The sequence below is a fragment of the Triturus cristatus genome, chromosome 2_1, assembly GCF_964204655.1.
Source record: "Triturus cristatus chromosome 2_1, aTriCri1.1, whole genome shotgun sequence".
Taxonomy (NCBI): Eukaryota; Metazoa; Chordata; class Amphibia; order Caudata; family Salamandridae; genus Triturus; species Triturus cristatus.
In genome coordinates this window covers 998,265,745-998,292,714 of record NC_140581.1, presented here as the reverse complement: position 1 = coordinate 998,292,714, position 26,970 = coordinate 998,265,745, and the positions used below count along the sequence as shown (strand labels likewise).

General features: G+C 48.6%; 1 protein-coding gene across 2 annotated transcripts in view; it reads right to left on the bottom strand.

Annotated features, from left to right (window-relative positions):
• The window catches only part of LOC146866217 (perilipin-2-like), a 115,435-nt gene that overhangs the window by 63,763 nt on the left and 24,702 nt on the right, over window positions 1–26,970 (bottom strand). The window contains exons 4-8 of one of the 2 annotated variants that reach the window (XM_085634691.1): window positions 13,716–13,798; window positions 13,044–13,329; window positions 12,507–12,685; window positions 7,777–7,911; window positions 7,125–7,415 (exon numbers count right to left, since the gene is read on the bottom strand). In XM_085634691.1, the coding sequence (XP_085490817.1) occupies window positions 7,125–7,415; window positions 7,777–7,911; window positions 12,507–12,685; window positions 13,044–13,329; window positions 13,716–13,798 (974 nt within the window). The remainder of the gene's footprint in view (window positions 1–7,124; window positions 7,416–7,776; window positions 7,912–12,506; window positions 12,686–13,043; window positions 13,330–13,715; window positions 13,799–26,970) is intronic. The other variant, XM_085634700.1, reaches the window with a different exon arrangement.

Below are 26,970 nucleotides of genomic sequence, written 5' to 3'. Positions count from 1 at the left end.
CTTTTATCAGCCAGTCGTCTAGGTAAGGGAAGACGTGAATATGTTGACGTCTGAGGTGTGCTGCTACTACTGCTAGGCATTTGGTAAACACCCGTGGTGCGGTGGTGACCCCGAAGGGGAGAACCGTGAATTGGTAATGTTGCCCGTCCACCACGAACCTGAGGTATTTCCTGTGAGAGGGGTGTATTGGAATGTGAAAGTATGCGTCTTTCAGATCCAAGGTTGTGAGAAAGTCTCCCTGGCAGAGGAGTGGGAGGACTTGTTGTAGGGTGACCATGTGAAAATGGTCTGAATGTATGTAGGCATTTAGAGGCCGGAGGTCGAGAATGGGTCTGAGGGTACCGTCTTTCTTTGGTATTAAGAAATATAGGGAGTAGACCCCTAGATTTTGTTGATTGACGGGGACCTGCTCTATAGCGTGTTTTTGGAGGAGTGAGAGTACCTCTTGTTTGAGCAGTGTGGAATGTTCTTGAGACATTGGACGGTGCCTTGGTGGGATATTGGGTGGGGTAGATGTTAGTTCGAGACAGTACCCTGACCGAATGATTTGGGTCACCCATTTGTCCGATGTTATGGACTCCCATGTGTGGATAAAGTCTTGTAGTCTGCCCCCGACTGGAGTGGGATGGTCTGGGGGGAGCGGAGGGGAGTCATTGTGCGGGTGGGGTGGCAGAACGGGTGTTGTTGGTTTTGCCCCTGCCCTTATTGTTGTTGCCTCTGTAACCACCCCTTTGATTGCCCTTTGAAAAGGTATTTTGAGGAGGGGACTTGTAGGAGGTAGAGGCGTTATCGGTGGAGGAGCCTCTGCCTGTGCCACGAAAGGACGAGCGTCGAAAGGAACGTTAAGAGGCTTGTGTTTGGAGTGCCCCCATAGACTTTGCTGTGTCTGTGTCCTTTTTCATCTTTTCCAACGCTTCGTCTACCTTTGGCCCAAAGTGAGTTTGCTGGTCAAAGGGGTGATTGAGTATGGACGCCTGGACGTCAGGCTTGAACCCTGAGATCCTGAGCCAGGCATGGCGACGAAGCAGGACACTTGTATTTATGGCTCTAGAAGCAGTGTCGGCTGCATCGAGGGCACACTTAATGGAGGTGTTTGTAATTAGTTTACCCTCCTGTATCAGGTCATGAGCCTTGCGCTTGTGTTTTTCTGGAAGGTGCTGCATAAGAGCCTCTAGTTCGTCATAGTGTGCTCTGTCATATCGCGCAAGCAGTGCTTGTGTGTTTGCAATGCGCCACATGTTTGCAGCTTGGGAGGCGGTGCGTTTACCAGACGCGTCCAGAAGTTTAGATTCCTTGTCTGGCGGTGGGGCTTCTCCTGAGGATTGGGAGTTAGCCCGCTTTCTAGCTGTGGAGACAACTAGGGAATCTAGGGGAGCAGGGCCCTTAATGTATGCAGGGTCTGTGGGTGCCGCTTTGTACTTCTTCTCTATTCTAGGGTTCAGTACTCTGGCCCTGACAGGGTCTTTGAACACCTCTGTAGCGTGCTTGGTGACACCCTTAAGCATGGGTAAAATAGAAGTGGATTTGTCTTGCATGTCAAATGTATCCAGTAGGAAGTCTTCTTCCACTGGTTCACTGTGCATGTCCACCCCATGGTAGTGTGCTGCTCTCTGCACTAAATGATGAAACCCTAAGGAGTCCTCTGGAGGAGACGGCCTGGATGGGTATAGGTCGTCCTGAGGTATATCTGGTATATCAGGGTTATTGTAATCCTCCCATGGGTCTGGGGTCCCTGGTGGAGTGGGATCCATTGGGGCGTCCGCCGGGTAATTGTCCGGGTCCCCGTCATCCGGATCTGGGGATGGGGCCGGATCGTAGTGAGGTAGAGGTGGCGGAGACCTGGGAGGGGGTGGAGGAGGTGGAGGAGGTAGGGGAGGCGGTAGTGGGGAGGGCACTCTGAGGGGAGAAGTAGCAGAGTCCTTCCTTTTGGGTGGAGGAGGAGGAGCCGGAGTATCAAGGCGTCTTTTCTTGGTAATTAAAGTCAAAAGCCCAGTGTTTGGATCTTTGGACAGAGTCTTTTGTAAAGGGTCTGGTGTAAACAGAGCCAATGGTGCCGGATCGTCTATCGGCACCGGTGATTTCGGAACCAAGGGTTTCGATGGTGTGTGCGCGCCATGCTTTCTTGAGGTCTCCTGGTGTTTCGGCGTCGAATGAGGTTTCGGCGCCGGGGCGTCGGTGCCGACAGATTTGTGTTTGTGTTTGGTCGGCACCGAGTGTCCAGGCTTCGGCACCGGTGGCTTCGGAGTCGAGCTGGATATTGCTTTCTTCGGTGCCGGATGCTGTTTTTCGGCACCGGGCGTCGGCTGGCTCGATCCCGAGCTGCCATGAGACTTTGGAGGCTTCGACACCGGGCCCGTAGGTGGGGTGATAGAAGCTTTGGTTTTGGTTTTGCCCAGGCCGGCAGGCGAGGGAGTAACCTGAGTCTCTTTGGTTTTCGGCGCGGGGGTGGGAGGGGGCATAGTACTCACGGCCCGCTGCGCCGGTGTAACGTCCTCCACGTCGGAGTCGTCGGCCTCGGAAGCGCTGACGACGTCTTCCTCCTGCTCGGTGTGTGTTTGCCCCGAAGCTTCGGCGCCGTCTCCGAAGATGTCCGGTGGAGCTGCAGAGGATGAGTGCGCCATGGTGCGTCGAGCTCTTCGATCTCGGATGGTCTTCTTCGATCGAAAAGACTTGCAGGCGGGGCAGTCTCTAGCCTCGTGTTCTGGAGAGAGGCAAAGGTTACACACCTGATGGAGGTCGGTGTGGGGAAATTTAGACCCACATTTTGGGCACTTTTTGAACGGAGTCCTTTCCATCGGCCGGGACCGGAGTCGAGAAGGGCCCGAAGGCCGGTGCCGATGTACGGGATGGAGAAAGTGCCGCTTCGAGAGATGAAGAAACTCGAAGAAACGAGGATTTTCCGTCGAGGCTGGAACCGTAGAAGTTCGAAGCCGGAGCACGAAGTATCACATCCGAGCCCGATGGCGGAAAAAAACAATCTGAGGATGGAGCCGAAGCCCATGCGCAGTACGGACCGAAGGAGGAGTCACCAAACTCGTGACTTCCAAAGACTGTCCAAGAAGAAAAACAAACTGCAAACATCCGGGCCCAACACCAGATGGCGATCTATGCTAAGTGTACAATCTGCAGCTCATATGCCTCGAACAAGAGCTTTCTTTACAAGGTGACTTTGTATTTATCAAGAGCAAGCAAAATCATATATCCAGAGAGAATAAGCGAAAATGTCACTTGAAAGTCATCTGGGAAAAAGTCTCAACAAGAGTAGAGTGCGAGTTGCTGGTTGGTTTCTCAACATGGATGTTACAGTTGATCATAAAGTAAGAGACTGCTATGCTTGTGGGTTGATAGATTGATCAAATTCCAGCATCCTTTAGCCCCAGTGGAGGTTCCATCTAAATCATGGGGCAAATTAGGTTCGGACATAACTGGATCAATAAACAGACTATGTTGTCAAACATTTCACATTTGTCTTCGTGGATGATCACTCACAGTGTTCACCATTTTTACGTGGCCCAATTACCACCACGGTTTTGCTATAATTTTTGACTGGTATTTTTTCTATTGAATGCATTCCTAGCATATTAATAATGGTGCACAATTTACCTTTGACTCCATAAAGAGTTTCTAGAAAATGTCTGTATGCCACCAGAGATCAGCATTGTATTGCCCTAGGGGTAATGGGTTGGTGGAGAGGGCCAAAAGGTCAATGAAGGAATGTTGTATCCAACTAGCTAATGTGTGTCACAATTGTGTAGAAAAATTATTACGAGACAAGGTATGGCCATACCATACCCTGCCCAATTCTCTTACAGGCATGTCACCATTTGTTTCCTCAAGAGGAAGGGAACCAGGTACTAATTGGACTCCTAACTGGTTGACTTGTGGTAATCCAGCGAGGGTTCAACATAACATCGTTACCAAAAGAATTAAGGAACTTCAAAACCAGTACAGGTATGATATTAAACATGGTGTAAAAGAGCAAGAGAGGCAGGTTAGAGATTTGGTGGCAATTAAGAAGACTGAAGTCCTTAAGGGAAAAAAGTGAAATAGACTACAGTGGATCTGTGGGATAAAAAGTTTCAGCACACCACTTTAGTACACCAGGTTGTGGAAACGAATATCTATGGAAAAGGTTAAGCACTTATTGAGTACCCTTTCAAAAAAATAATCCTTTGAGAATTTGTGTAACTTCGCTACCAACAGAAGACAAACTTCCATAGAGCGCATGCTCATTTCAGATTGGGCATAGAGGCCTTTGTTTGCTGAAGCCCAGACACAAGGTCGAATAGGACCATCCAGATACAGAAACAAGAGAACTAGTTAAAGTGAGAAAAGCAAACTAGCCTTTTCCAGTTGCAGTGTTGCTTAGCTGTCACATCACACGTCTACACGGAGGAACTACTTCGATTGCAGCTGAATCCTTATCCTTTTGTCACATTTGATGTATTATTTTAGGCATCATATGCCTGCCTCTGTAGGTGTAATGGAGTTCGGAGTGTACAGACAAGTACAAACAGGTTTTCTCCATCCAGTCATGAAATACTGACTGGTTGATACCAAAGCACTTCCAGGTTGTAGCAAGGAGGTGCCTCAGCAGTATTAAAAAAAACTGAAACAAATGGAAAAAGCATCTCCCGCAGCAGCATGTGGTTTCAAGTGTTTAAAGTGGGTTAATTAAGGACCGATTAATCTCAGATTAATGTAGCAGCAATTCCTTTCGAATCCAAACTGTTTCTTTTTAGAAATTAGATCGGAATAAATATCTTGTCTTTATCCGATATCGGTTCGAAGATGGCAGTGTTGTGCTACATATAAACAGGACTATTTTTAAAGCTGCACCTCTTTAGATCCCTCCTTAAACAGCACTTGCAAGATCTTCTGTTTTCTATGTGCTTAGAAGTTACCCACTGCCTACCATTAGTTGGCTTCGTTGTCACTTATTTGCGTGCCTCTTATTGGCCAGCTGCCATGGGCTTCCTTCATCCTCATGTGTTTGTCCCTCCCCTGGAGCATGGATGCATTGCTTGTGTCCTACCACTGCTCTTTTTTTCATGTGCTACTTTTTTCTTTGTGCTTAAGCACTCTAAGGGAGTGCGTGCATTTCAGTTGTCTCGTGTACTACTGACCCCTTCTTGTTCCTCCTGCCTGCCCACCCTCAGATGTCCATTCCTATGCCCCCAGTTCCTCCCTCCCACCTTCTTTCGTCTCTTTGCTCCCAACCACTCCCTCCCACCAACCAACCATTCATTCATTCATTCCATTGTCCTGCTTGACACCCCCCACCCCTCATTACTACCCTTGGCTGTCCATGTTGCCCCCCCCCCCCCACTCGCTCTCCCTCCATTTTGCAATGCCCTCCTTCAGTTATCCAGGTTGCCCCAACCCACTCTCCCTCAGTCAGTACTGCCCCCACCAACACTCCGATGTAAGTGTAAATGCCCCCAACTGCCTCCCTCCATTCTATTGCTCCACCGCTGTCCATGTTGCCCCCCTTCACCATCCATTAAAAAAAAACTCAGATGCACACACTGCTGGTGCATCATAATACCTTTTTGCCCCCAGTCTCCATTGTCCGCGTTGCTTCTCATCGAGCAATTAAAAAAAAATACATTAAAAAAAAATTGAAAACAAAGGTTGCCATGACACAGACACTGGTGCCTACGTCATAGGACTTTTTTTGGGCTGCTGTACAACATAACTAAAAAACATTGACAAAGCCAATACCTTTCGTAGGCAAGACCCATCATGTGTGCCAAAGCTTGCGATTTATTTTAGGATATTGACTTTACCTTTCCCTTAACAGCAACTATTTAATCACCTTTACGCCTCCCCATTGTTTTTCTCCAGAATATTTGTTATTTTGATTACCCCATGACTGTTGTATCCCGAGGTAATAGACCCTAAAATAATATGTCAGCGCATCAAACTGCTGGTGACATAGAATAGGGGTGGCCCCAATTTTGCAGAAGCTAAGGGCTTCAAGAACATCAATTAAGCTAAAAGGACTCAAAACGTTTAGCAAAAGCCAGGAATATACATTTAATCAACATAGGGCATAACAGCTTTCTAAAACAGTATTAAGATGTTATGGGATATGTCAATCAGGCAGACAAGAGGGCATGTGGCAAATGGATAAAGCTCTACAGAACTGTCCACTACGTTACACACGAAGGTCTAAAGAATGGATTAACCCATAAACAAGGTCATGCATGTTGGCATCTTTTGCTTGCCATCCCCTCAAGCAATTATGATTTTTAAAGTTTTGATTTTTTCCAATGGATTCAGCTAAAATATGGCTAATCCCAACCAACACCACACTCAGCTAGGCTTATGCCAGGAAAGGCAGAGCTATCCAATCTGAGCAACTATATAGTAAACTTGCAGTAACAAGTCATTTGCGATTCTGTACTCCCACCAGATGGATCAAAAATAGCAGAGAATGTATTTTCTTTCAGCAAAACTGGAACCGGAGGTAGCTATATGGCACTCATATGCATCGATTTGTCCATGCCTTCATAAGTCATATCCCCACCTGTTTTAAACACTCACCAATGCAAAGTAGCCTTTACATTTCTGTTTTGAGGCTTATGAGTCAGTACATGAGCTCAAGAAAATTCTTTCTGAAAGCAACTACCAGTTATGTGTCATAAATAGGGGCAAAGTGCTACACAAGGAATATACAAAGCAACAAAAGAACCACAACCACACAAATACTGGATATGTACAAGGGGGTTATAGATGCCTTAATTAACAGAGAAGACTATCCCAAAAACTGAAGACAAAAGGATTTGGAGATATAATTCACACTGGCAACAGGCACAGGATTCAGTTCATTCATTAGTTTTATGGTATGCTTTATGGTACGTTATTGGAAACCCATCATACACACATTTGTAGCACTAAAGCAAGTTGAACAAGGTGGGCAATGAAACAGTTTGTATCACCTCCCAACAGCATTAAGCACTATAATAAATAAAAATAAAAAAACAGTTCGGGATAACCCTCTGTGATATGATATTGGGCTGTTTAGCTAGTGCGGCAGCATCCTAGCTGGAACTGTCCTCCCAGTTCCATTCGAGCTCAGCATGCAGAGACCCACCTAACTCGGGGTAAAAGGGACCTACCAGCCAGTTGAGTGGGGTATTGTTGACAACAAAGTCCATCACATCATCCAAAGAATACTTCATTTTGTCCAGTTGTCCTTTAGTGGTTGCAATGAGACTGTCCGACATCTCTCTGACAGAGGAGGTCAAGTGGAAGTTCTGGTATAGATCGCCAGCCACTGAGCTCAAGTGGTGAGCCTGCTCCTGGATGTTGTGGGGCAGACCATGTATGCTGGACACCAATGTAATACAGGTGGTCTGAATATGCTTCGTCAGGTTACGGGCGATAGCCAGGGTGCGAGACTCAACATCCTAAAAACAAAACCAGGCAGTTATCAGTAGCATGTGTCAAGATGCCCAAACGTTTTGTACTGAAATAAGGTGTTTGTTTATGGTCACACATATTTGTACCAGACACAGGTCGCAACTCACAGCTTTCAACTTTAAACAGAAAATTACACCTGCACATAATTGTGGGTTCGCATACAATTGTCAAGGAACAATTCCAGCCACAGACGTACTAACTTGTACAGAAAAAACTTGAATGTGTACATTGCTCCTCAACTATATTATTCATCCACGTTCTCTACAATAAGTGACCCAATACCAATTCACAGCTACTCCGCTATAGAAAACTGTTAAATAAAATTAGCACCAAATGAAAAGAACCTACCTCTGTGCCATTACACACTTCCCCATCACTCTGGACCATGCTTTTGTTCCAGTCGAACCAAGACTGATATAGTTTTTCCTGGGCATCTTGCAGTTTCTGGTTGGCACTGTTTATATTTCTCCTGGCATACTCAATCTATTTATATTCAAATTTAAGACACAATAAGTTTTTCTCCAAGTAAAACTGAAATATTAAAGTTAGATTACTGGATTAATGAGCTCTATTTCTAACTAAATTAACATATTTGCACTTCAAATGTGTCAAACCAGGGAGCACAAATGGCACAGTAGGGCCAAGATGCATCAATCTCAAATCCTAAAACTGGTTAGAATATTTTAGAACACACAGAAGTTATCGAGATTGCGCAATATATGGCCCTAGGGCCAATTCAGTCTTTAACACAACTAGGCACCCATCTCACTTTTTTTGTTGTTGAATGATATCATGTTGAAAAGACTTTGGTGAAAAGAGACTAAAGATTCCAAGAGTTAAAGGGTTTATTCCAATGTTTTGGCTCGTTACTCTTAAAGAGGGGATAGATTATGCATTGGAAAGAAAGGGGTGTAAGGAAAACAGCTATACTTTAGGAAAATAGGGTCTATGAAACTATTCTTCTTGAGAACGGTCTCTTTTCCTGAGTTAATGTGCCGATAGTGCGGACGCCATTCTTGGGGTGGTCCATATCAGAAGCTGAATTTTGAAGGCCACCTGGTAGTGATTCAATGAAGGGATGCAACAAGAGAAAATTATACAAACAGTACAAGTAGGACAGGGTAAGGGGTGAATGCCTCCTTGAGTGGGAAGGAGTATTACATTGATTACTGCTATAAAAAGGTTATAACTCAATAGAGCAGAGTGCTACATTGCTAGGCGCCTTACTCATCTGGGACAAAAGACACCTGGGGAACTTTGCAGGATTTGTGAGAACAGGATTAGAATGCCCTCTAATGTTTCACAAGAGAAAGTACAATACCCAAGATTAGATTGTGGCATTGTTCAATTGATGACAACAGACAAAAGAGGCAATTGAGGTGATGAAGAACTGCAAGTTGCTCTCTTAAGTGGACTGGTACACTGAAGGCAGAAAACGAATGTAAGATTGAAGAAGCAAGCTGATGCACAGAAGTGTTTTTTGCGGCTAAGCATGAGGCAGTGCATAAACATCACGTGGGGAAAGCTTCGAGACAATTGTAACTCATTGCTAAAGTGGCATGGAGGAATCGTGAAGGTGATTATGCATTATCTGAGAAGATGAAAAAACAAGAAGATTAAGTCAAGGAAGTAGAGGGCAGAGCAAGAGTTGGGGGACAAATACCAGTTGATTGGTACACTGCGATTTTGCTATGAATCAGTCAATGTTAGAGCAATATAATGAATAGGCGACAAACATGGGAAGAGTTTTGTTCTGTGCATTAATACACAGTACACACCGCAATGGCACCCTAAGGCAGTGCTGGTTTAACTGTGGGCACTACTTTATGTAATAAGAAAGCCATATTATTATGGTAATGGTACAGTAAGTATAAGCGTAAAGCTGTGCACGATTTGCCAGTGCCCTCTATGGCTCACGGATGGCATAAGCTCTGCTAACAGGCAGCTAAAGCGGTATGTAGCTAGACCCTACAAATGAAGGTAGTGCTGGGAAGGGGCTCGCAAGCATAGAGGGAAGGACACTAGCTTACAATGCAATAAGGAGGCACTTCAGCCCCACACTATGACGAAAAACAGAATATGGTAGCAATAAAGACTGCAGTATGAAGCATAGCCTGATATGCAAGTGTTTTTAATCTGACTATGTTTTGGGTTCCTGGGTCAAGTGCAAAATGTGGAGGTACTTAAGTGGTACAATGTTGGGATTCACCCAGGGAACTCTCATATGAGCGGACAATTTAACTAGCCTGCTACAGTTTTAGGGGTACGGGTCAATCCAAGCCAATTCAGTTATTTAGTTCAAGCTACGGTAAATGCCAACAATGAACCGAGAAAGGACTAGAGGTTTCTGCAGGTCATCTTGGGGTCACTGGTGAAAAAAAGGATGGCGTCATCAGTGAATTATTCTTCTCCTTTCAATTCAAGTTGAAATGGCAATGTACAAGTACTCCTGAAAATCTTCCAAGCAGATAACACTTTAATCAGGTTTCCAATGTTGGTCCATAGGGACTGATCCTTACAAGAGTGTCATGATAAAACCGCAAGTGAATAAAACCCATTTGGATTAATTGTGTGAATACAAATACAGCGGTGACCTCCTGAAAGTCTACACCATTATAGACATCATGCTTTTTATTTATTTTTAACATCAAAAGACTGATAGCATGGTTTACCACTTTTTCAGATACACTTTCGCCTGATCACTGCCCAACACAAATCACAATTCAAACAACCATGGAATTTATTTACAGCATATGGCGGCGTCAGGATTTGGAAAGTCAATGCAATTCCAGTACATTCCCATTTAAGATTATTCAAGATCAACTTCTTATTGAAAACTTTCAGCTACACAAGCCTTTTATACAACTGTACACATACAGCTCATTAAGCATAGTAAAGCTTTAACATTAACGAAGAAAAGGGGAAAACAGAAAAATCAAGCTAAATCAACAAGAAACGACTGTAAGGTGATGGGCTACAGCTCTCATTTAGTATAGATTCAGTTCTTTGAATATGGCTGCAGAGGAATTAGGGAAGAGCGCGAGGTATTTGAAATATAATGAGTGCCAACACGGAAGACTTTATTTCCAAATTTGTAATTCTCCATTAAGTAATCTGCCAAAATGCCCATTCCACAGCTGCTAATGATGCAGTAATTTTTGCCATCTGAACCCACCAAGGGCTCTCCAAGTTCTGGCACCAGACTGTATTTTGCCCAAATTTCTTACTCAGACATGCAAGAGCCTCATTTCACAGGACCTCTGAGGGTTCTTTTTTTGTTTTTATTTTTTAAATGAAGGAGTTCTGGAACATTGGTGAGTACCTTTGGTTGTTAATCTGGATCGTGAGCATTTGATCCAAAGGTGTTGCCATATTCTTTTTTGTTTGCATAAGCCTTCCAGTATCATCTCTTGATCTCGGCCTGGGAAGGTTTCAATGAGGATATGAATGCTTGTCTAACTGCTGAATACAATGGTTTCCAATTTTATTTCGGGCTGGATTTCAGACCCACCATCTGTCTCTCTTATGGGTTAAGCATAGTTGGTGCACCTCTTCACAACCTCAATCTAACCGAGCTATATCAGTCATGTTTAGGGCTGGATCAATATAGCCACCCTGCTCCCTCATCTACCCTTTCAATTTCCAGTATCCTCATCCTTTGGTTTCTTTCAAGGAACACCAGAATTGCTAACAGGCACTAGCAGCCTTTCGGCTTCACAGCTCTATGCTTCAAGGGATAGGGGCTTGGATGAGGTCTCTTTTCTTGTTCCCCTAGTCGTGGGGTGAGCATACTTCCAGTATTGTCTTCTATTCCATGGAATAAATACAATATTTGAATTTGTGGTCCTAGCTGGAGCCTGCATCCAGTCTATATAAATTCCATGTTGTGGGCAAGAGCTACTTCACATTATTCCAGTACTCTTTTCAATGCGTATCTCATCTTCGTTCCATGTGCCTTTTCTGGCTGCTTCTGGCAATGTCAGGCTCCTTTCAGTTCATGTGGTATACATATAGGAATCTTTGTAGAGGACACACCACTGCCCTGCTGTTAGAGGGCGTCTAAAAATCTGGTTCCCCTCTGACAGAGAGATCATATACTCTCTCCCAGTCATCTCTTGGTAGTCTCTCCCTATATACGATTTCATTGGGACTACCATCTACAATAATATGTTCCGAAACATGGCTAGGGCTGAAGCATTAAAGATAAAGCCTAAAAAATAATTTTTCAGATACGTTCATGAAAGTAGAATATGTAACAAATATCTTTACCTCCAGAAAGACAATCTTGCTGCCTTGCAGCAGCAGCAGAGATTTGAAACTGGGCAAATAAGCTGTGTGAACTAACCAGCATTCCCAGGAGGCTTTTCAAACGGTCTGAGCTGCCAGCTTCGACTCTTAGCTTGTTTGAGTCTCCAATTCATTTTCCTTCATGATTCAACATACTAAGTGGCAAGGAAACATCAGGGGCGGCAGGAAGACAGGCACCAGAACAAATTGGAAGCCATAAAAACAAACAGGGAAAAGTAGGAACTGCAGGACAATGCCAACAACTGCACAGTACAAACATTTTTCAAAATGGACGCACTTCAAAACCTTGGATGAAATGGTCCTTCCAAAGTTTACTCAAAATATTAACTTTTCCCAACATTAATATGTAAATGGGAACCTATGTCTGGTCAGTGTACGGCGGTCACCCCATTACAGGCCAATCACACCCTGCTTTAGTTCCTTAAGGAGTCTGGCCAGGCTGGGCACTCCTCTGACACACCTAGGACACCTCTTAAGGTCAGAGTATTGGTATAGAACTATGAAGCTCAGGTTGCGATGACTAGCAGCAGGTCATGCATGATGCATGTAACATGCAACCAAACAGCACTTCTATTGGAGGGGGGGGGGGGGGGGGGGGGGGGGGGGACACAGGTTAAGACTGCTTAAAGGCGAGAGAGCTGTTATTACGAAAAAAGTATACCGCATCTGGAATATTTGTATTAAGGGCAAATGAACCTGCGTAAAAATACATTTGCATTATCGAATATGCTCAGATAGATTTAAAGTATTCGTTATGCAGTGGTACTCACCAAATCAACGGTATGGTGGAGTTGAGATATGGCTTCCTGACTCCTGGATTTTGCATCTCTAACACGGTTTAAGGCTTGCTGATATGCACGCTTGCGAACTTTAGCAGACAAGGACCCCAGTCTAACATAGCAATTTGGCTTCTGCATCGCCACGTGAAAGTCTTCATTATTTGTATATTCTGTTAAACAAAAAATCCAGATGTTAAAAGCATCCACTCGTATCACCACCACCCTTTTGCCTCCAACTTTACACAGGTAGACAGGACTTAGCCTTGCCACTAACAGATGATCTTAAAACTCAAAGACAATCAGTCTTAGAAACCTTTTTAAACATCTCCTTTTAAGAAGCCGGAAAGAAAGTAGATGGAGAATTTATCATTCAACAGCATCTAAACTGCAAGTTTAACCTTCCATACAAACCCATAGTACCACTCCACGTTCGCCTTGAAGCCCAAGTGGCCGATTCTAGTAAAGGAAAGGTAAGAAAACACATATATAATTTGTGTGGAAGTTAAAAGCAGCATTAGGTGTACTTACCCAACTCTTCCTCTGTTAATGGAAGATACTGGTCTATTAGAGTCTCAGACTTGGTTAGAGCGGTATCTACACCACTGTTCATAATTTGAACAACGTGACTACCCAGCACAGTGCTAATGCTCCCATTCACGGCAGCCTTTGTCATTTCCACGCTGCCATGCACTGCTTCTTTGGTCTTGACAACCACTCCAGTGATTGTATGAGCCACAGTATCTTTGGCACCAGTTACTTTGCTGGACAAGACATCTTTGGCACCAACCACAATATCAGCAGCTTTAGAAACTATCTGTTGAAATGCAAGGAAAAATGTACTCTCTATAATGAATACTTTACCAACAAATATTTTATGCATTGAATGCCATTAGTAAATAGATTCCACATGTAGCCATCTTATTCATAGGTATCGGAAATATGTAACAAAATGGATAGAAAACCAAGGTTTCAAGACAAAAAGCTCGCTTGGCAAAATTACTCAGTCATGCGTAAAACATTTTAAACCAAAGAAAGCCATCCAAGAAATGTTGTTACAGATTTAATTCCGAATTTCAATCCATGTCTCATCCACCCAACTAACAGTCTTGTTTCTTTGTGCCTGGGTATTTACAACACACAGCAATCGTCCCCTCATGAAGTCTTCTTCCACCACCATTGCTACCTCTGTAAATACATTACCTGGTCAGATGGCTGATGAAGAATCGGTAGTTTCTCTTCAATTTTGTCCAGACCAATACATGCATAGGTATTTGCAACTGCAACTAAAAACAAAAACATTACTGGAGTCACTCAACGTGTATTAATGACGCGGCAGATATTCCCATTTGCACAAGCCAAGTCTACTTATATGATGTCAACTAAAGCAACAAAACATGACATCCTGTTTTGATTTCAGTTGCTGGGACGCCAGACAATAAGATTATTCCTGTCCAACAAGTACTGTTTTAATTTTCTAAACACAAGGAAATATGACATAATAGATAACAAATCAAACTAGAAAACCGAAGGATAACAAGCAATAGTAAAGTCAGCAAGTTTGAAATTCTCATAAAACGGTCGTAAAAAGCAATAAAGAAAATGCCTATAGCAGTGCAAACAATTAGACAGCCACAAGCAAAGCATATACATCAGGCACTGGAAACAAGTGTTTTGCCGTGGTCAGTGCTTGCTTTGTTATGGTAAAAACGTTATTGTTGGGGGAGCTGCTAGGCGCTCGTGAATATATATTTCTTCAAAAGATGCCCTGCATTGAGAACCCACTACAAAAGCGGGTGATTTTCACAATCCTTTATTACAAGAAACCGGCTTTCCATGCCGATCATTAGCAGTCCGCGCCCGACGCGTTTGAGCATTCGTGCTCCTTTCTCAAAGGGAGAGTCGATTGCACCAACAAAAACTGGGTCCCACAATTCCATTCATGCTTCTTTTATGAGCCTCCGGTGTGCCCTCCTTAGTGGAATTTATTACGTTGCACCCTGGGATTTGTGGTCAAATACGCCCTGGAGGGTAAAATAGGGCGTATTGGACCACGAATCCCAGCACAAATGGAATTGTGGGAGCCAGTTTTTGTTGGTGCAATCGACTGCCTTTGAGAAAGGAGCACACATGCTCAAACGCGTCAGGCACGGACTGCTAATGATCGGCATGGAATGCCGGTTTCTTGTAATAAAGGACTGTGAAAATCACCCGCTTTTGGAGTGCGTTGTCAATGCAGGGCATCTTTTGAAGTATATATATATATATAGATTTATTTTTATTTTTTAAGGGGAAAAAGGTCTAAAAGCATAATTTCATTTGGTCTCAAAAAGCATGCATTGCCATGGTAGTCTGGTCAATGAAGAGAACTACTTAGTGTGAAGATGGGTAGCTTTTGAAAAGGCAGAACGCGCATGGCTACATCGGGCTGACCCACTTGCCAATGATGTATGCTGCTAGTCGGTACAAGAAAAATGTGAATGGCACAACAACAGACCAATGGATAAATACGGCTGGCTGAAAGTGATATATGGGAAATGCCAATTACCAGTATGCATTTGTTCTTGGAATGTAGAGCTGCAGATCCTCACACTTAGCATAGATCGCCATCTGGTGTTGGGCCCGGATGTTTGCACTTTTTTTTGTCTTGGAAAAAGTCTTTGGAAGTCATAGGACCGGCGACTCCTCCTTTGGACTATAGTGCGCATGGGTATCGGCTCCATCCTCCGATTGTTTTTTTGCCAGCAGGGAAATTATAGAGTTTTGTACGAGAACAGATGCATACTGGTAAGTAGCATTTCCGTTTGAGGCATATGAGCTTCAGATCACACTCTTAGCATAGATTGTATAGCAGTACCCATCCTTAGCGGTGACCACCAGTACCTGTTTTTTTTTTTTTTGGGCAAAAACAATTTTTATTGCATCACACAGTTACAATTACCATCGTGAAGTGTCGTCGTGCCAATGGTCATATCCAGCTTCTAGGAACCAATGCATAATATCATCTAATCCACTACCATCCAGATATTCGTTGACCATCAGCACTCTCATATGCATATACCCCCTCCCCCATGTCAGTGTGCCATAATACAAGGTACAAGGATAATTCTCCTCTTTTTAAGTTACCGTGTGATTGGTTGCGGGCCACTCCCCCTCCCCATGGTCAGGCTCAGCACAATAAGGAGAAGTGAAGCACTCGCGCCAGCTCGTGTGTTCTACCAAGTACCTCTCTATGACTGCGCCTCTGCAAGTTGCTCCAGTGTTTCATCGTCCTCAACCACATCCGTTCCCCATCCTTGGAGCTCAACCACTAGCGCCTCCCATGCACGCGCCATGTCCAGCGCCTTTTCATCGGTCCCCCGCAGCGCTGACTGTAGCCTGAGCGTGCCCTCACTACCCGCCCATTTAGTGAAGGTCGCTTTCCATCTCTTAAAGCTGGGACCAGCTCTCGATTTCCAGTGCAGGGTGATCTCTCTTTTGGCCACAACCAGCCCTAAATCGCAAAACTTGCTCGTGATTTTCGTGCGCGGAGTGTGGGGAAACCATAGCAGCAGACAAACTCCCATTTCCACCCCCAAGTCGAGCCCTGTCACTTGGGACATGCAATCAATAACCTCCTCCCAGTAGCGACTTAATGCCTCACAGGACCCGAACATGTGTTTAAAGTCAGCCCCCTCCTCCCCACAGCGAGGGCAAGGCGGTATGGGGCCCCCAAAATACTGAAATAATTTAGCTGGCGTAAAGTATGCCCTATGCAAGATGAAGTACTGCACCAGTTGAAACCGGGCATTACGTGTGCTCTTCCAAGCCCGTCGCTGCAGCTTGGGCCATGTCAGTGCCGGGATAAGTTTCCCGATGTCCATTTCCCATTTGCCTTTCAATGCGTTCAACGGGGCTAGACGTTCCGTTGCCAGTCTCTGGTATAGGCATGTAATGGCCTTAAGTGTGCCCGCCGCCATGACCACATATTGACAACCTGCAGCCGTCTGGGGTTCAGAGAGTCCCGCATTCCAGTGCTTCTGGAGAGCTGCCACCAAGGCTGCGTGGAGTAAATAGTCACCCCTTGGGATCCCAAAGGAGTCCTGAAGCCCCTGGAATGGCTGAAGCACTCCATTTCGGTACAGGTCCCCCACCATCTGTAACCCTAGGTCTTCCCAGGTCGCCAGTCCCGACCAATCCCCGCCATGCGGGAGGGCCGTGCACATACCTAATGGGATCTCCGGGGCGTAGGGGCGAGCAATGCCGGCCTTTCGGAGGCTTCGGTTCCAGCACAGCCGGAGCGTTCGCTCCTCAAGGGTTAATTGTGACAAATCGAGTCGTTGTTGGAAGACAATAAAAGAAAGCACATGGCGCGGGATCAGTCTGCCCTGTGGGCCTTCCGGGCCTCTAAACTCCCTAGCCACCGCCTGCGTGAGCCATTGTAGCTGGGCGGCCAAATAATACCACTCGAAGTCAGGTACCGCAAGCCCACCCTCCGCTCTGGGACGTCGAAGGGTGGCCAGCGCCACCCGCCTCCTGCCCGCTCCCCAAATGAAACCCGTGATCATGGCCGTGAGCTTGCGGAAAAGCGACACCGGCACCCAAATAGGGAGCGTACGGAATAAATACAACAGGCGTGGGAGCACCACCATCTTCAGTAACGCCACCCGTCCAGCCACCGAGAGCGGAAGAGTGCTCCAGAATCCAATACTGCCCACCAGGCCCCTGATTGCCCTCCCCACATTCCCCTCCAACAGGTCGTGCTGGGTGTGGTAAATATGCACTCCAAGATACGGCAGACAGCTGTCTTCACAGCGCACAGCTCCCAGGGAGGAGGGGGGGGGGGTCCGCCCATGCTGTGTAATGGGGAACACACAAGTCTTGTTCCAGTTGACTTTCAGGCCCGACCAGTGACCAAAGTCCTTCAGTAGATCCTTGGCGCCCCGGAGGGCCCCATCCGCATCAGCCAGGAAGAGTAATAAATCATGCGCATAAAGGGAAATATAATGGGTTTCCCCCCATAATAGTAGTCCGGCATATGCGCGTCCCAGTCGTGCATGAGACGCCAGGGGCTCGACCGCCAAGGCAAACAGCAAGGGTGAGAGCGAGCAACCCTGCCTCGTTCCCCGTAGCACTGGGTAGGGAGCAGATATCGTGGTCCCCGTCTGCACCCTAGCCACCGAGTTGGTGTAGAGCAACCTAGTCCATCGCACGAACCCATCCCCCAGACCGAACTCTTGCAAGACCCTAAACAGGTACGGCCACTCCACACTATCAAAAGCTTTCTCCATATCTACCGATAGTGTCAAGGCGGCTGGGTAGTCCCTGCAGTCCACCTCCATAACCCGCAACAGGCGCCGGATACATGTCGACGTGTTACGTGGAGGGATGAACCCGGCCTGGTCAGGGTGTATCAAGGAGGTCATATGAGCCAACAACCGCGTGGCTAAGATTTTGCTCAAAATCTTGTAGTCCACCGTTAGCATGGAGAGTGGGCGGTAGGCCGTCCTGGCACCCGGCTCCCCTCCTTTTTTCAGGAGAGGTATAACCAGTGCCTCCCGCGCGGAAGAGGGCAACTGTCCTTCCTTCCAGGCCTCCCTGTAGACGGATTGTAATTGCGGGGCAAGCAATTCCACGTAGGTCGCGTAGAATTCCACCGGGAGCCCGTCCGTCCCCGGAGTTTTCCTATGAGCCATATGTTTGATCGCCATTTGAATCTCGCCTAGCGAGATGTCACCTCCCAACGCCTCCTTGTAGGTGGGATCTAGTCTCGGCAGTCGGGCCGTTGCCAGAAACTACTCCAGTTCCCCAGGAGCATCCCACATGGTGTTAGTGTAAAGGGCGGTATAATATGTCAGAAACTGATCGTTGATCTCTCTCTGAGAGTACACCATCGTCCCCTCCCCAGTAGTCAAAGAGAGTATGGGAAAGCCGCGCACGTTTGGGTTCGCCAACCAGGCCAGGAGCGACCCAACTTTGTCCCTTTCCGCATGCGCTCTGGTGAGGTATGCCTTGTAGTCAAAGCAGCGGAGCCTTTCCACTTGCACTGCCACGCGCTCTCGTGCCGCAACCACCTCATCATGGGATTTCTCCCCCGTGTGGTGGACTTTTTCCGTCGTGCGCAGCAGGGTGTCCGCCTTCTCTATGTCTCCCAATAGCGTTTTCCGGACCCCGGACGTGGAGGAAATGCAGATCCCTCTGATGACCGCCTTGAATGAGTCCCATTCCCATGCTCTCCGCGACGCTGTCCCCGTGTTCTCTGCAAAATAATTTGTTATGCCATCGCGAACCTCCGTTTGGAAGACAGAATCCTCCAGCATCCGCGTGTTTAGGCGCCAGGTGGGTATCGCCTGACGCTGCCGACTCCAGTGAGCTATAACCAAGCAAGGGTTGTGGTCCGATATGGTTTTCGCCAGATATTCACTATGGCGAGTCAAAGCCTGTACGTCTGGAGAGCACAATATGCCATCCAGGCGCACATGCAGCTCATGTGGGGTGGAATAAAAGGAGTAGTCCCTCTCCATCGGGTGATGCTCCCGCCAGGTATCCAGCAACCCCCACGCAGCCTGCCAGTCCCGTCTACTTCTAGCCGCCCGATGCATTGCTGACTGGGGAAGGGGTGGATGAGAGCGATCCAGGTGGACATCAGTGATTGAAGTCACCCCCTACTATGATCGGACCCGTTAGATACTCCGCTAAGGTCCCTGAGAGGCGCGTAAAGAAGGCCGCCTGCTCTACATTCGGGGCATAAAGGCTGCATAGAGTTACATCCCTCCCATCTAACCTGCCCCGGACCGCCACAAACCGTCCCTCTGGATCCACCAGTGTAGCAAGGGGCTGGAAGGGAAGACCCGCTCTAACCCAGATCAGGGCACCCCGTGTGCATTTGGAATAGGTGGTGTAGAACAATTGACCCCGCCAGCGCCTATGCAGGGTCCGCCCTTCCGTCCCATCTAAGTGGGTCTCTTGCAGAAAAGCCACCTGCACCCCTCTGCGCACCAAGTAAGCGTGGACTTTGCAGCGTTTCGCCATGGAGGTGAGCCCCCTCACATTCCAGGTCATGTATTTCAACTCATGAGGGGATGCCATCACACCGTGCAACACATACCATCCCACCTCACCCAGTCCCAGGCACACTGACAGCCCCCCAACCCTTCACAACTCCCCAACAACCCCCAATCCCACCCGCCCCCAGAACAGGTTCCCAACCGTAGTTACCCATCCAAATACAATACAATTAACCAACTTCTCTGATAGCCACCAGAGCCTCACAACTAGTGTGAGTAGGAGGAGGTAGGCCGGGGCCGAACGGGTGTGGTAAGAGTTCTCAACAACCATCCTTGCCCAGTCTCTACAGTGTCTCCCCGGATACCCCCTCGCCCCCGGTACGTCCGCCCCAACACCCCCCCACCCCCGCAATCGTGGAAAGTCGGGCAAGCCCTTGTTGATCCGCGGCAGCCCCATCCCCAGGGCAGGGTCGGCAGTGCAACATATTGCCCCTCCAGCCCCCGGCAACCCTCCTTACTGTCATCGGCAAGCCAGGAATAGTTCAGGTGTCCAGGATGCCGTCCGCCGTCCCCGGCGTGACATGAGGCAGCCCCGCAGCGTCGTCCTCGGCTTCATCCCTCTGCAGAGTGTCAGACCCTTTGTGGGAGCCAGAGTCCTCGGGAGGGACGGACGTAGTGGCACCAGAAATGGCGGAGACCGCCTGCAATGCTGCTCTCCGCTCCATCACCGTCTGGGACGCCAGGGGGGCCCGTATTCCAGACGGCCGATTCTTGTTACGTCAGCTTCGACGAGGCTTCGGCAAAGACATCCGTGATTCCCCTCCTGCGGCGTGGTCCCGCGCTCCAGATCTGTGCAGTTCCAGCCAGCTCCATGAAGCCTCAGGGTCGTTGAAAAAGAATGTTTTGCCACCAAGTATGATTCGCAGACGAGCAGGGAACAACAGCGCGTATTGAATGCCTGCTTCCCTGAGAGCCTTTTTGATCGCCAGGAACGATGACCGGTGTCGTTGGACCTCGAAGGAATAGTCAGGGTAGATGGAGACCGACATATTTTCCACGCGGTAAGGGCCCTGCGTTCTGGCTTTCTGGAGAATGTCCCGATCCTTAAAGTGCAACAGGCGTGCAACCACTGGGCGGGGCGGTCTGCCAGGGTCCAGGGGGCGAGACGGGACCCTATGTGCTCGCTCCAGCGTGTAGAACTGTGTTAGACCCTCAGGTGCGACCACGTCTCGCAGCCAAGTCTCCAGGTAAGCGAGCATGTCACTCCCCTCGATTTTTTCCGGCAGCCCCACCACCCATATGTTATTGCGGCGGTTGCGTCCCTCCGCATCCTCAGCTCTCTTCTCCAGCGTCTGCATCCTCCGCTTCAGATCCTCAATAGCGGCCTCAGAGGTTTTCTGGGCTGGTGCCAGCTGTGCAAGCGTGGCCTCCGTCTGTTCGACTCGATCGGCCAGCTTCCGGTGATCCCCCCCCAGAGCAACCCCAGGTCCGTGGAGACTTGCGCTATATCTTGCTGCAGTGCGATCCGTGTATCAGATATGGCCTGTAGGATCTGGTCCAACTGCTTTTGTTGTAGGCCCCCCGAAGGGTCTCCCACTCCGTCTCCGACCCTCTCATCATGCGTGTCCCCGGTTGCGTCAATGGCAGCGGCGCCCTGCTTCAGGTATGATTTCCCCATCACTCCACGGTCAAGTGAGGGCAGCTCGTCCGGAGCCCCACTGCTCCAACTCTCGGCTACCCACGCGATGCCGGACAAGGCCACAGCCCGGCACCCACCACGATGGCCAGTGGGGAGCGACAAGGCAACCCTGCTCAACGCTCTCACAGATCGCGCCGCCGCCGTGAGGAGCCTGTCCAGTCACCAGAGCGTCCCAGCCGACCTGGAGCAAGGGATGTGGGGGGGGGGGAGGGGGGGGGGGGGGCGGGTGGCTCGCCCTCCGCGTCCCACACGGGAGAGTAAGCGGGTCCGCTCCGTCTTCAGGCCCACAGCCGGCCTCGCCGCTGAACGTGCGCCACTCGGGACGGGCCGCCAGGTCAAGCGCTCTGTCCCGGCGCCTGTCGCCACCACCCGGGAGGCACCTCACAACCCCAGTCGTGTCCTACGCGGTGGCCCCAGTGTCGGATGGCGCCGGGGGGGGGGGGGTGGGAACTGCCTTCACCCCGTTCTCTAGGGGCTCGCCGCAGTCTGAGGGTCCACTACAAGGGCTCCGAGGCTGCGCGCTGACCTGCAGTCCCGGTGGCCCTGCTCCGCCTTCTCGCCGACCAATCCACCGCGCTAGTGCTGCAAACGGGTCTCCGACTCCGAGCCCCAGCTTCCGGTTCTCCTGGCCAGTCGCCCCGCACTTCCGGCCGGCGTCCCAGTCACGCCACTCCGGGGACTGCCCTCCGATGTCAGGCCGCACAAAATGGCCGGCGGCAATCCGTCCGGCCGTCTCGCTACGGGAGCCAGCTCAACCTCAGCGGGACCCGGCTGGCCGCGTCGCAGTGGCGGGAGTCGGGGGCGGCCAGGTCCAGCCCCTGGAGGGCTCACAGCAGGTCCGGGGCTTCAATGATCAGGATAACGGCCGGGCTGGATGCGGAGCTCGCAGCTCACGCGACCATCCCCATCAGCCTCCAAGCCACGCCCCCAACCACCAGTAGTTTGAAATAGTGTTTTGAGTACAGCCTGGCCCACACTAGCTTGTTGTTTTGTTTGCACATCCACAGAATAATGTTTTGTGAATGTGTGCGGTGTAGACCATGTAGCTGCTTTGCAGATGTCATCTAAGGGAATGTTCCCTAAGAATGCCATTGAAGCCCCCATCTTTCGTATTGAGTGGGCTTTAGGAGGAACAGATAAAGTACGTTTTGCTTTATGATAGAAAATTTGTTTGCATTTAACAATCCATCTAGCTATCCCAGACTTTGATATGGGGTTGCCTTTGTGTGGAGGTGAAAATGACATGAATGGTCTTACGAAAAACTTGTGTTCTTTCAATGTAATAGAGCAATGCTCTTTTGACATCTAAGGTATGAAGAGCTCTTTCTGCGACGGTCTGTGGTTGTGAGAAGAACACTGGCAACTCTACAGACTGATTGAGGTGGAAAGGAGAAATGACTTTAGGGAGGAATTTTGGATTTGTTCTGAGTACAACCTTATTGTGATGGATTTGTAGGAAAGGTTCCTGAATAGCTAACGCTTGCAGTTCACTAACTCTAAGAGAAGTGAAAGCTACTAGGAAAGCAACTTTGCATGTTAGAAATTGGAGCTCACAATGCAGAGGTTCAAAGGGAGGACCCATTAGTCTTGTGAGAACAATGTTTAAATTCCACGCAGGCGAGGGTGGTACTCTAGGTGGAATTATCCTTTTGAGGCCTTCCATTAAGGCTTTGATGGCAGGCACTCTGAAAAGTGATCGGTGTGGTCTATATTGTAAATAGGCTGCTATGGCAGCGAGGTGTAGCCTAACAGATGTGTAGGCTAAATTGCACCTTTGGAGATGTAGTAGGTAACCTATGATGTGTTGGATAGACACGTCTAGGGGATTGAGGTTGTTGGTACGACAGTATATTACAAATCTCTTCCACTTGGCTGCATAGCAGGCTCTAGTGGTGGGACGTCTAGCTTCCTTAATGATGTTCATGCATTCAGAGGGTAGATTAAGGTAACCGAATTCTAAGACCTCAGGAGCCAGATTGCAAGGTTGAGCTGAGCTGGGTCCGGGTGTCTGATCTCGCCACTGTTCTGGGTTAGGAGGCGTGGGGAGAGGTGTAGTCTTCGGTGCGGAACTACAGACATTTCCAGTAGTGTGGTGTACCACAGTTGTCTGGCCCAAGTTGGAGCAACTAGGATGAGAGTCCGTGCATGTTGCTGTAGTTTGCGCACCACCATTGGAACGAGTGGGAGAGGTGGAAAGGCATACGCAAATCTGCCTGACCAACTCATCCATATCGCATTGCCTTTGGACAATGGGTGTGGATACCTGGTGGCTAAGCTTGGACATTTGCCGTTTTCGTGGGTGGCAAAGAGGTCTATCTCTGGCTGCCCCCACATTTGAAAGAATGGCTGAAGAACTAGTGGATGAAGTTCCCACTCGTGAAAATGTTGCGTTTTTACAGCTTAACAGATCTGCTATAGTGTTTTGGACTCCTGGGACATGTTGAGCTAGGAGAAAGATGTTTTTGGGGTATAGCCCATCTCCATATGCTCTGTGCCAGTTGCGATAGGTGCGCTCCCCAGCCGGAGAGCGATGCGTCCGCTGTCATGACTATCTGTGGAACTGGCTCTAGGAACAGTCGCCATTTGGAAAGGTTCTTGGTGTTCCATCATTGCAGAGAATGATGAGTGCGACTGTATACCAACACCAGATCTGTTAGCTGACCTTGAGCCTGGTTCCATTGGCGTGCTAAGCACTCCTGGAGAGGACGCATGTGGAGTCTTGCATGAGTTACTATGAGTATGCAAGATGCCATCATCCCTATTAGCTCTTGCTGGGAGAGAGTGTTGAGGCTGAAATGTGTTTGAGAGCTTGCATGTTTGCTATCCTGGTGGAGATGGGATAGGCTAATGGTTTTGAGGTGTCTATTGTGGCACAGAGGTTTTGTTGTATGTGTAACGGTTGTAGATGAGACTTTGGGTAGTTTACTGTGAACCCCAAGTTGTGGAGTAGTTGGATAGTGGTGTGAGTGTGACGAACACACGGATTGTATGAGCTGGCTTTTATGAGCCAGTCATCCAGATATGGGAAGACGTGAATGTGTTGTCTTCTTAAGTGGGCTGCCACTACCGCTAGGCACTTGGTGAATACCCGTGGTGCTGCTGTGACTCCGAAAGGGAGCACTTTGAATTGATAGTGTTGGCCGTCCACTACAAACCTTAGATATTTCCTGTGAGCTGTGTGAATGGGAATATGGAAATAGGCGTCCTTGAGATCTAGAGTAGCAAGGAAGTCGCCTTGTGAAATAAGAGGAAGGACCTGTTGGAGTGTAACCATGTGGAAGTGGTGCGATTGTATGCACAGGTTTAGAGGTCTCCAGTCTAGAATAGGCCTGATAGATCCGTCCTTCTTTGGTATGAGAAAATACAGGGAATAAACTCCTGTTTTGTTGTTGTTGCAGGGGAACTGGTTCTATTGCACCCTTTTGTAGGAGGGAGATGACCTCCTGTTTTAGCAGAACTAAGTGTTGTGAGGACATTGGGCGTTGTTTGGGTGGTATGTGTGGGGGGCAGAAGTAAGTTCCAGACAGTAACCTGATTGAACTATTTGTTGTACCCACCTGTCTGTAGTGATGTTGGTCCAGACAGGCAGGAACTGTTGTAGTCTTCCCCCAACTGGAGTGGAATGGTCTGGGGGAAGTGGAGGGAAGTCATGGGGTAGGGGTGGAGGCAGAGCGGGTGTTGTTGGTCTTGCCTCTGCTATTGTTGCCTCTGTATCCTCCTCTCTGGTAACCTCTGGTAAATGTAGACTGGGCGGGAGCCTTGTAAGAGGTGGAGGGGTTGTCTGAGGAGTAGCCTCTGGGGGTGCCCTTGTAAGGTGAGCGACGAAAGGAACGTCTGGGAGCTTGCAGCTCCCATTAATTTAGTTGTGTCCGTATCCTTTCATTTTTTCAAGGGTTGAATCCACATTTGGGCCAAATAGGTGCTCCTGATCAAAAGGCTGGTTGAGGATGGAGCTCTGAACTTCAGGTTTAAAACCCGAGATGCGTACGCATGCCTGGCTGCGCAAAAGGACACTCGTGTTTACTGCTCTGGAGGCGGTGTCTGCCACGTATTGAAGTTCTGGTGATAAGCTTACCCTCCTGTATGAGTTCATTGGCCCTGTTTTTGTATTTTTCTGGGAGGTGCTGCATTATGGACTCTAGTTCATCATAATGTGCCCGATCATACCTGGCTAACAGCGCCATATGTTAGCCGCTTGTGAGGCTGTTCTCTTGCCAGAGGCATCCAAGAGTTTAGACTCCTTGTCAGGTGGTGGAGCGTCACCGGATGTCTGAGAATTGGCCCTTTTCCTAGCATTAGAAACTACCAGGGAGTCTAAGGTTACTGGGCCTTTAATGTAAGCTGGGTCGTCAGGGGCATCTTTATATTTTATCGATCCTGGGGTTAATAACTCGAGCCCTAACAGGATCTTCAAAGACTTCAGGTGCATGCTTAACGCCGGTAGTGTTGAGGTGGGTCTTTGAGTGGTGTCAAATGTATCCATTAGGAAGTCCTGCTCTATGGGGTCTGTATGCAAGGCAACCCCGTGGTATTGGGCAGCTCTGTAGACGAGCTGATTAAAGCCCATGGTGTCCTCAGGAGGGGTAGATGTCGTCCTGTGGAACATTAGGGACATCTGGCGTGTTATAGTCATCCCAGGGGTCTGGGGAAGAAGGTGGACTAGGATCCCCTAGTGTCACATCGTCCGGACCCTCCCCCATGTCATCCAAGGTGTCATCAGTCTACTGGTGTAGGGGAACGGTGTGGTGGGGGTGGGGGAGGAGGGAGTCTTAGAGGAGATGTAGCAATGTCACTCTTTTTAGGTGGTGGAGCCAGTGCAAGCGCCTCTAGTGGTCTTTTCCTAGAACTTCGAGTCAATTGACCAGTTTTAGGATCCCTTATGAGAGTCTTTTGAGCAGGGTCTGGTGTGAACAGCTCTTCTGCTGTAGGTTGGTCTTTCGGTGCAGAGCGTTTCCGTTTCGTAGGCTTCTTCGGCATAGACTGTAGCGGTTCTGTGGTGTTTTGGTTTGGAACCGTGCGTCTTTACAGTCTCTGTGGCTGTTTTTTCGGTTCCGAGGCTTTCCTTGGCTCCGAATCAGAGCCCTTCGGGAGTGGTTTTTTGTTTGGCTCAGTATGTTTCAGTGTCGACGAGTCGGTGCTTGTGGGTTTTGCTGCTGTGTGCTTGGATGTGGACGCAGCTGTCGGCACGGAGGAGGAGGAGGAGGAGGAGGAGGGCCGTTTCTTTTTCGGTGCCAGTGATTGTGTTTCGGTACCGAAAGCAGGCTGACTGGAGCCCAAGCTGCCTGAAGGCTTAGTAGGCTTCTTTGCCGTGCCCGAGGGCGGGGCATGGGAAGCAGTCTCTTGGTGTGCACCCGGGCCCGATGGGGAAGGTGTGACCAAAGTCTTTTTCGAGGGTGCAGGGAGGGGGTCAGGGTCGAAGTTCTTACTTACGACCCACTGCGCCGGAGTGAGCTCTTCGACGACGTCTGCTTCTCAGGCACTGACTAGGCCTTCATCGACCCGCTCTCGCTCCAGCACGTCGATGTCGTCGGGGAGTGCTGTCGACAAGCGAGCCATGGTTCTTCGCGCGAGTCGGTCCCGAATGGTCTTCGAGCGGAAAGAGGCACAAGCTGGACAGTCTCTGCCCTCGTGCTCTGGTGAAAGGCAGAGGTTGCACACCTCATGCAGATCAGTGTGGGGAAACTTCTATGAGCCAGAAGCCAAGGCCCAGTTAAGTCCGTAGGCCTTCGTCGACGATCTGAATCGAGGACTTCGATTTAGAGAGATGCGCAAC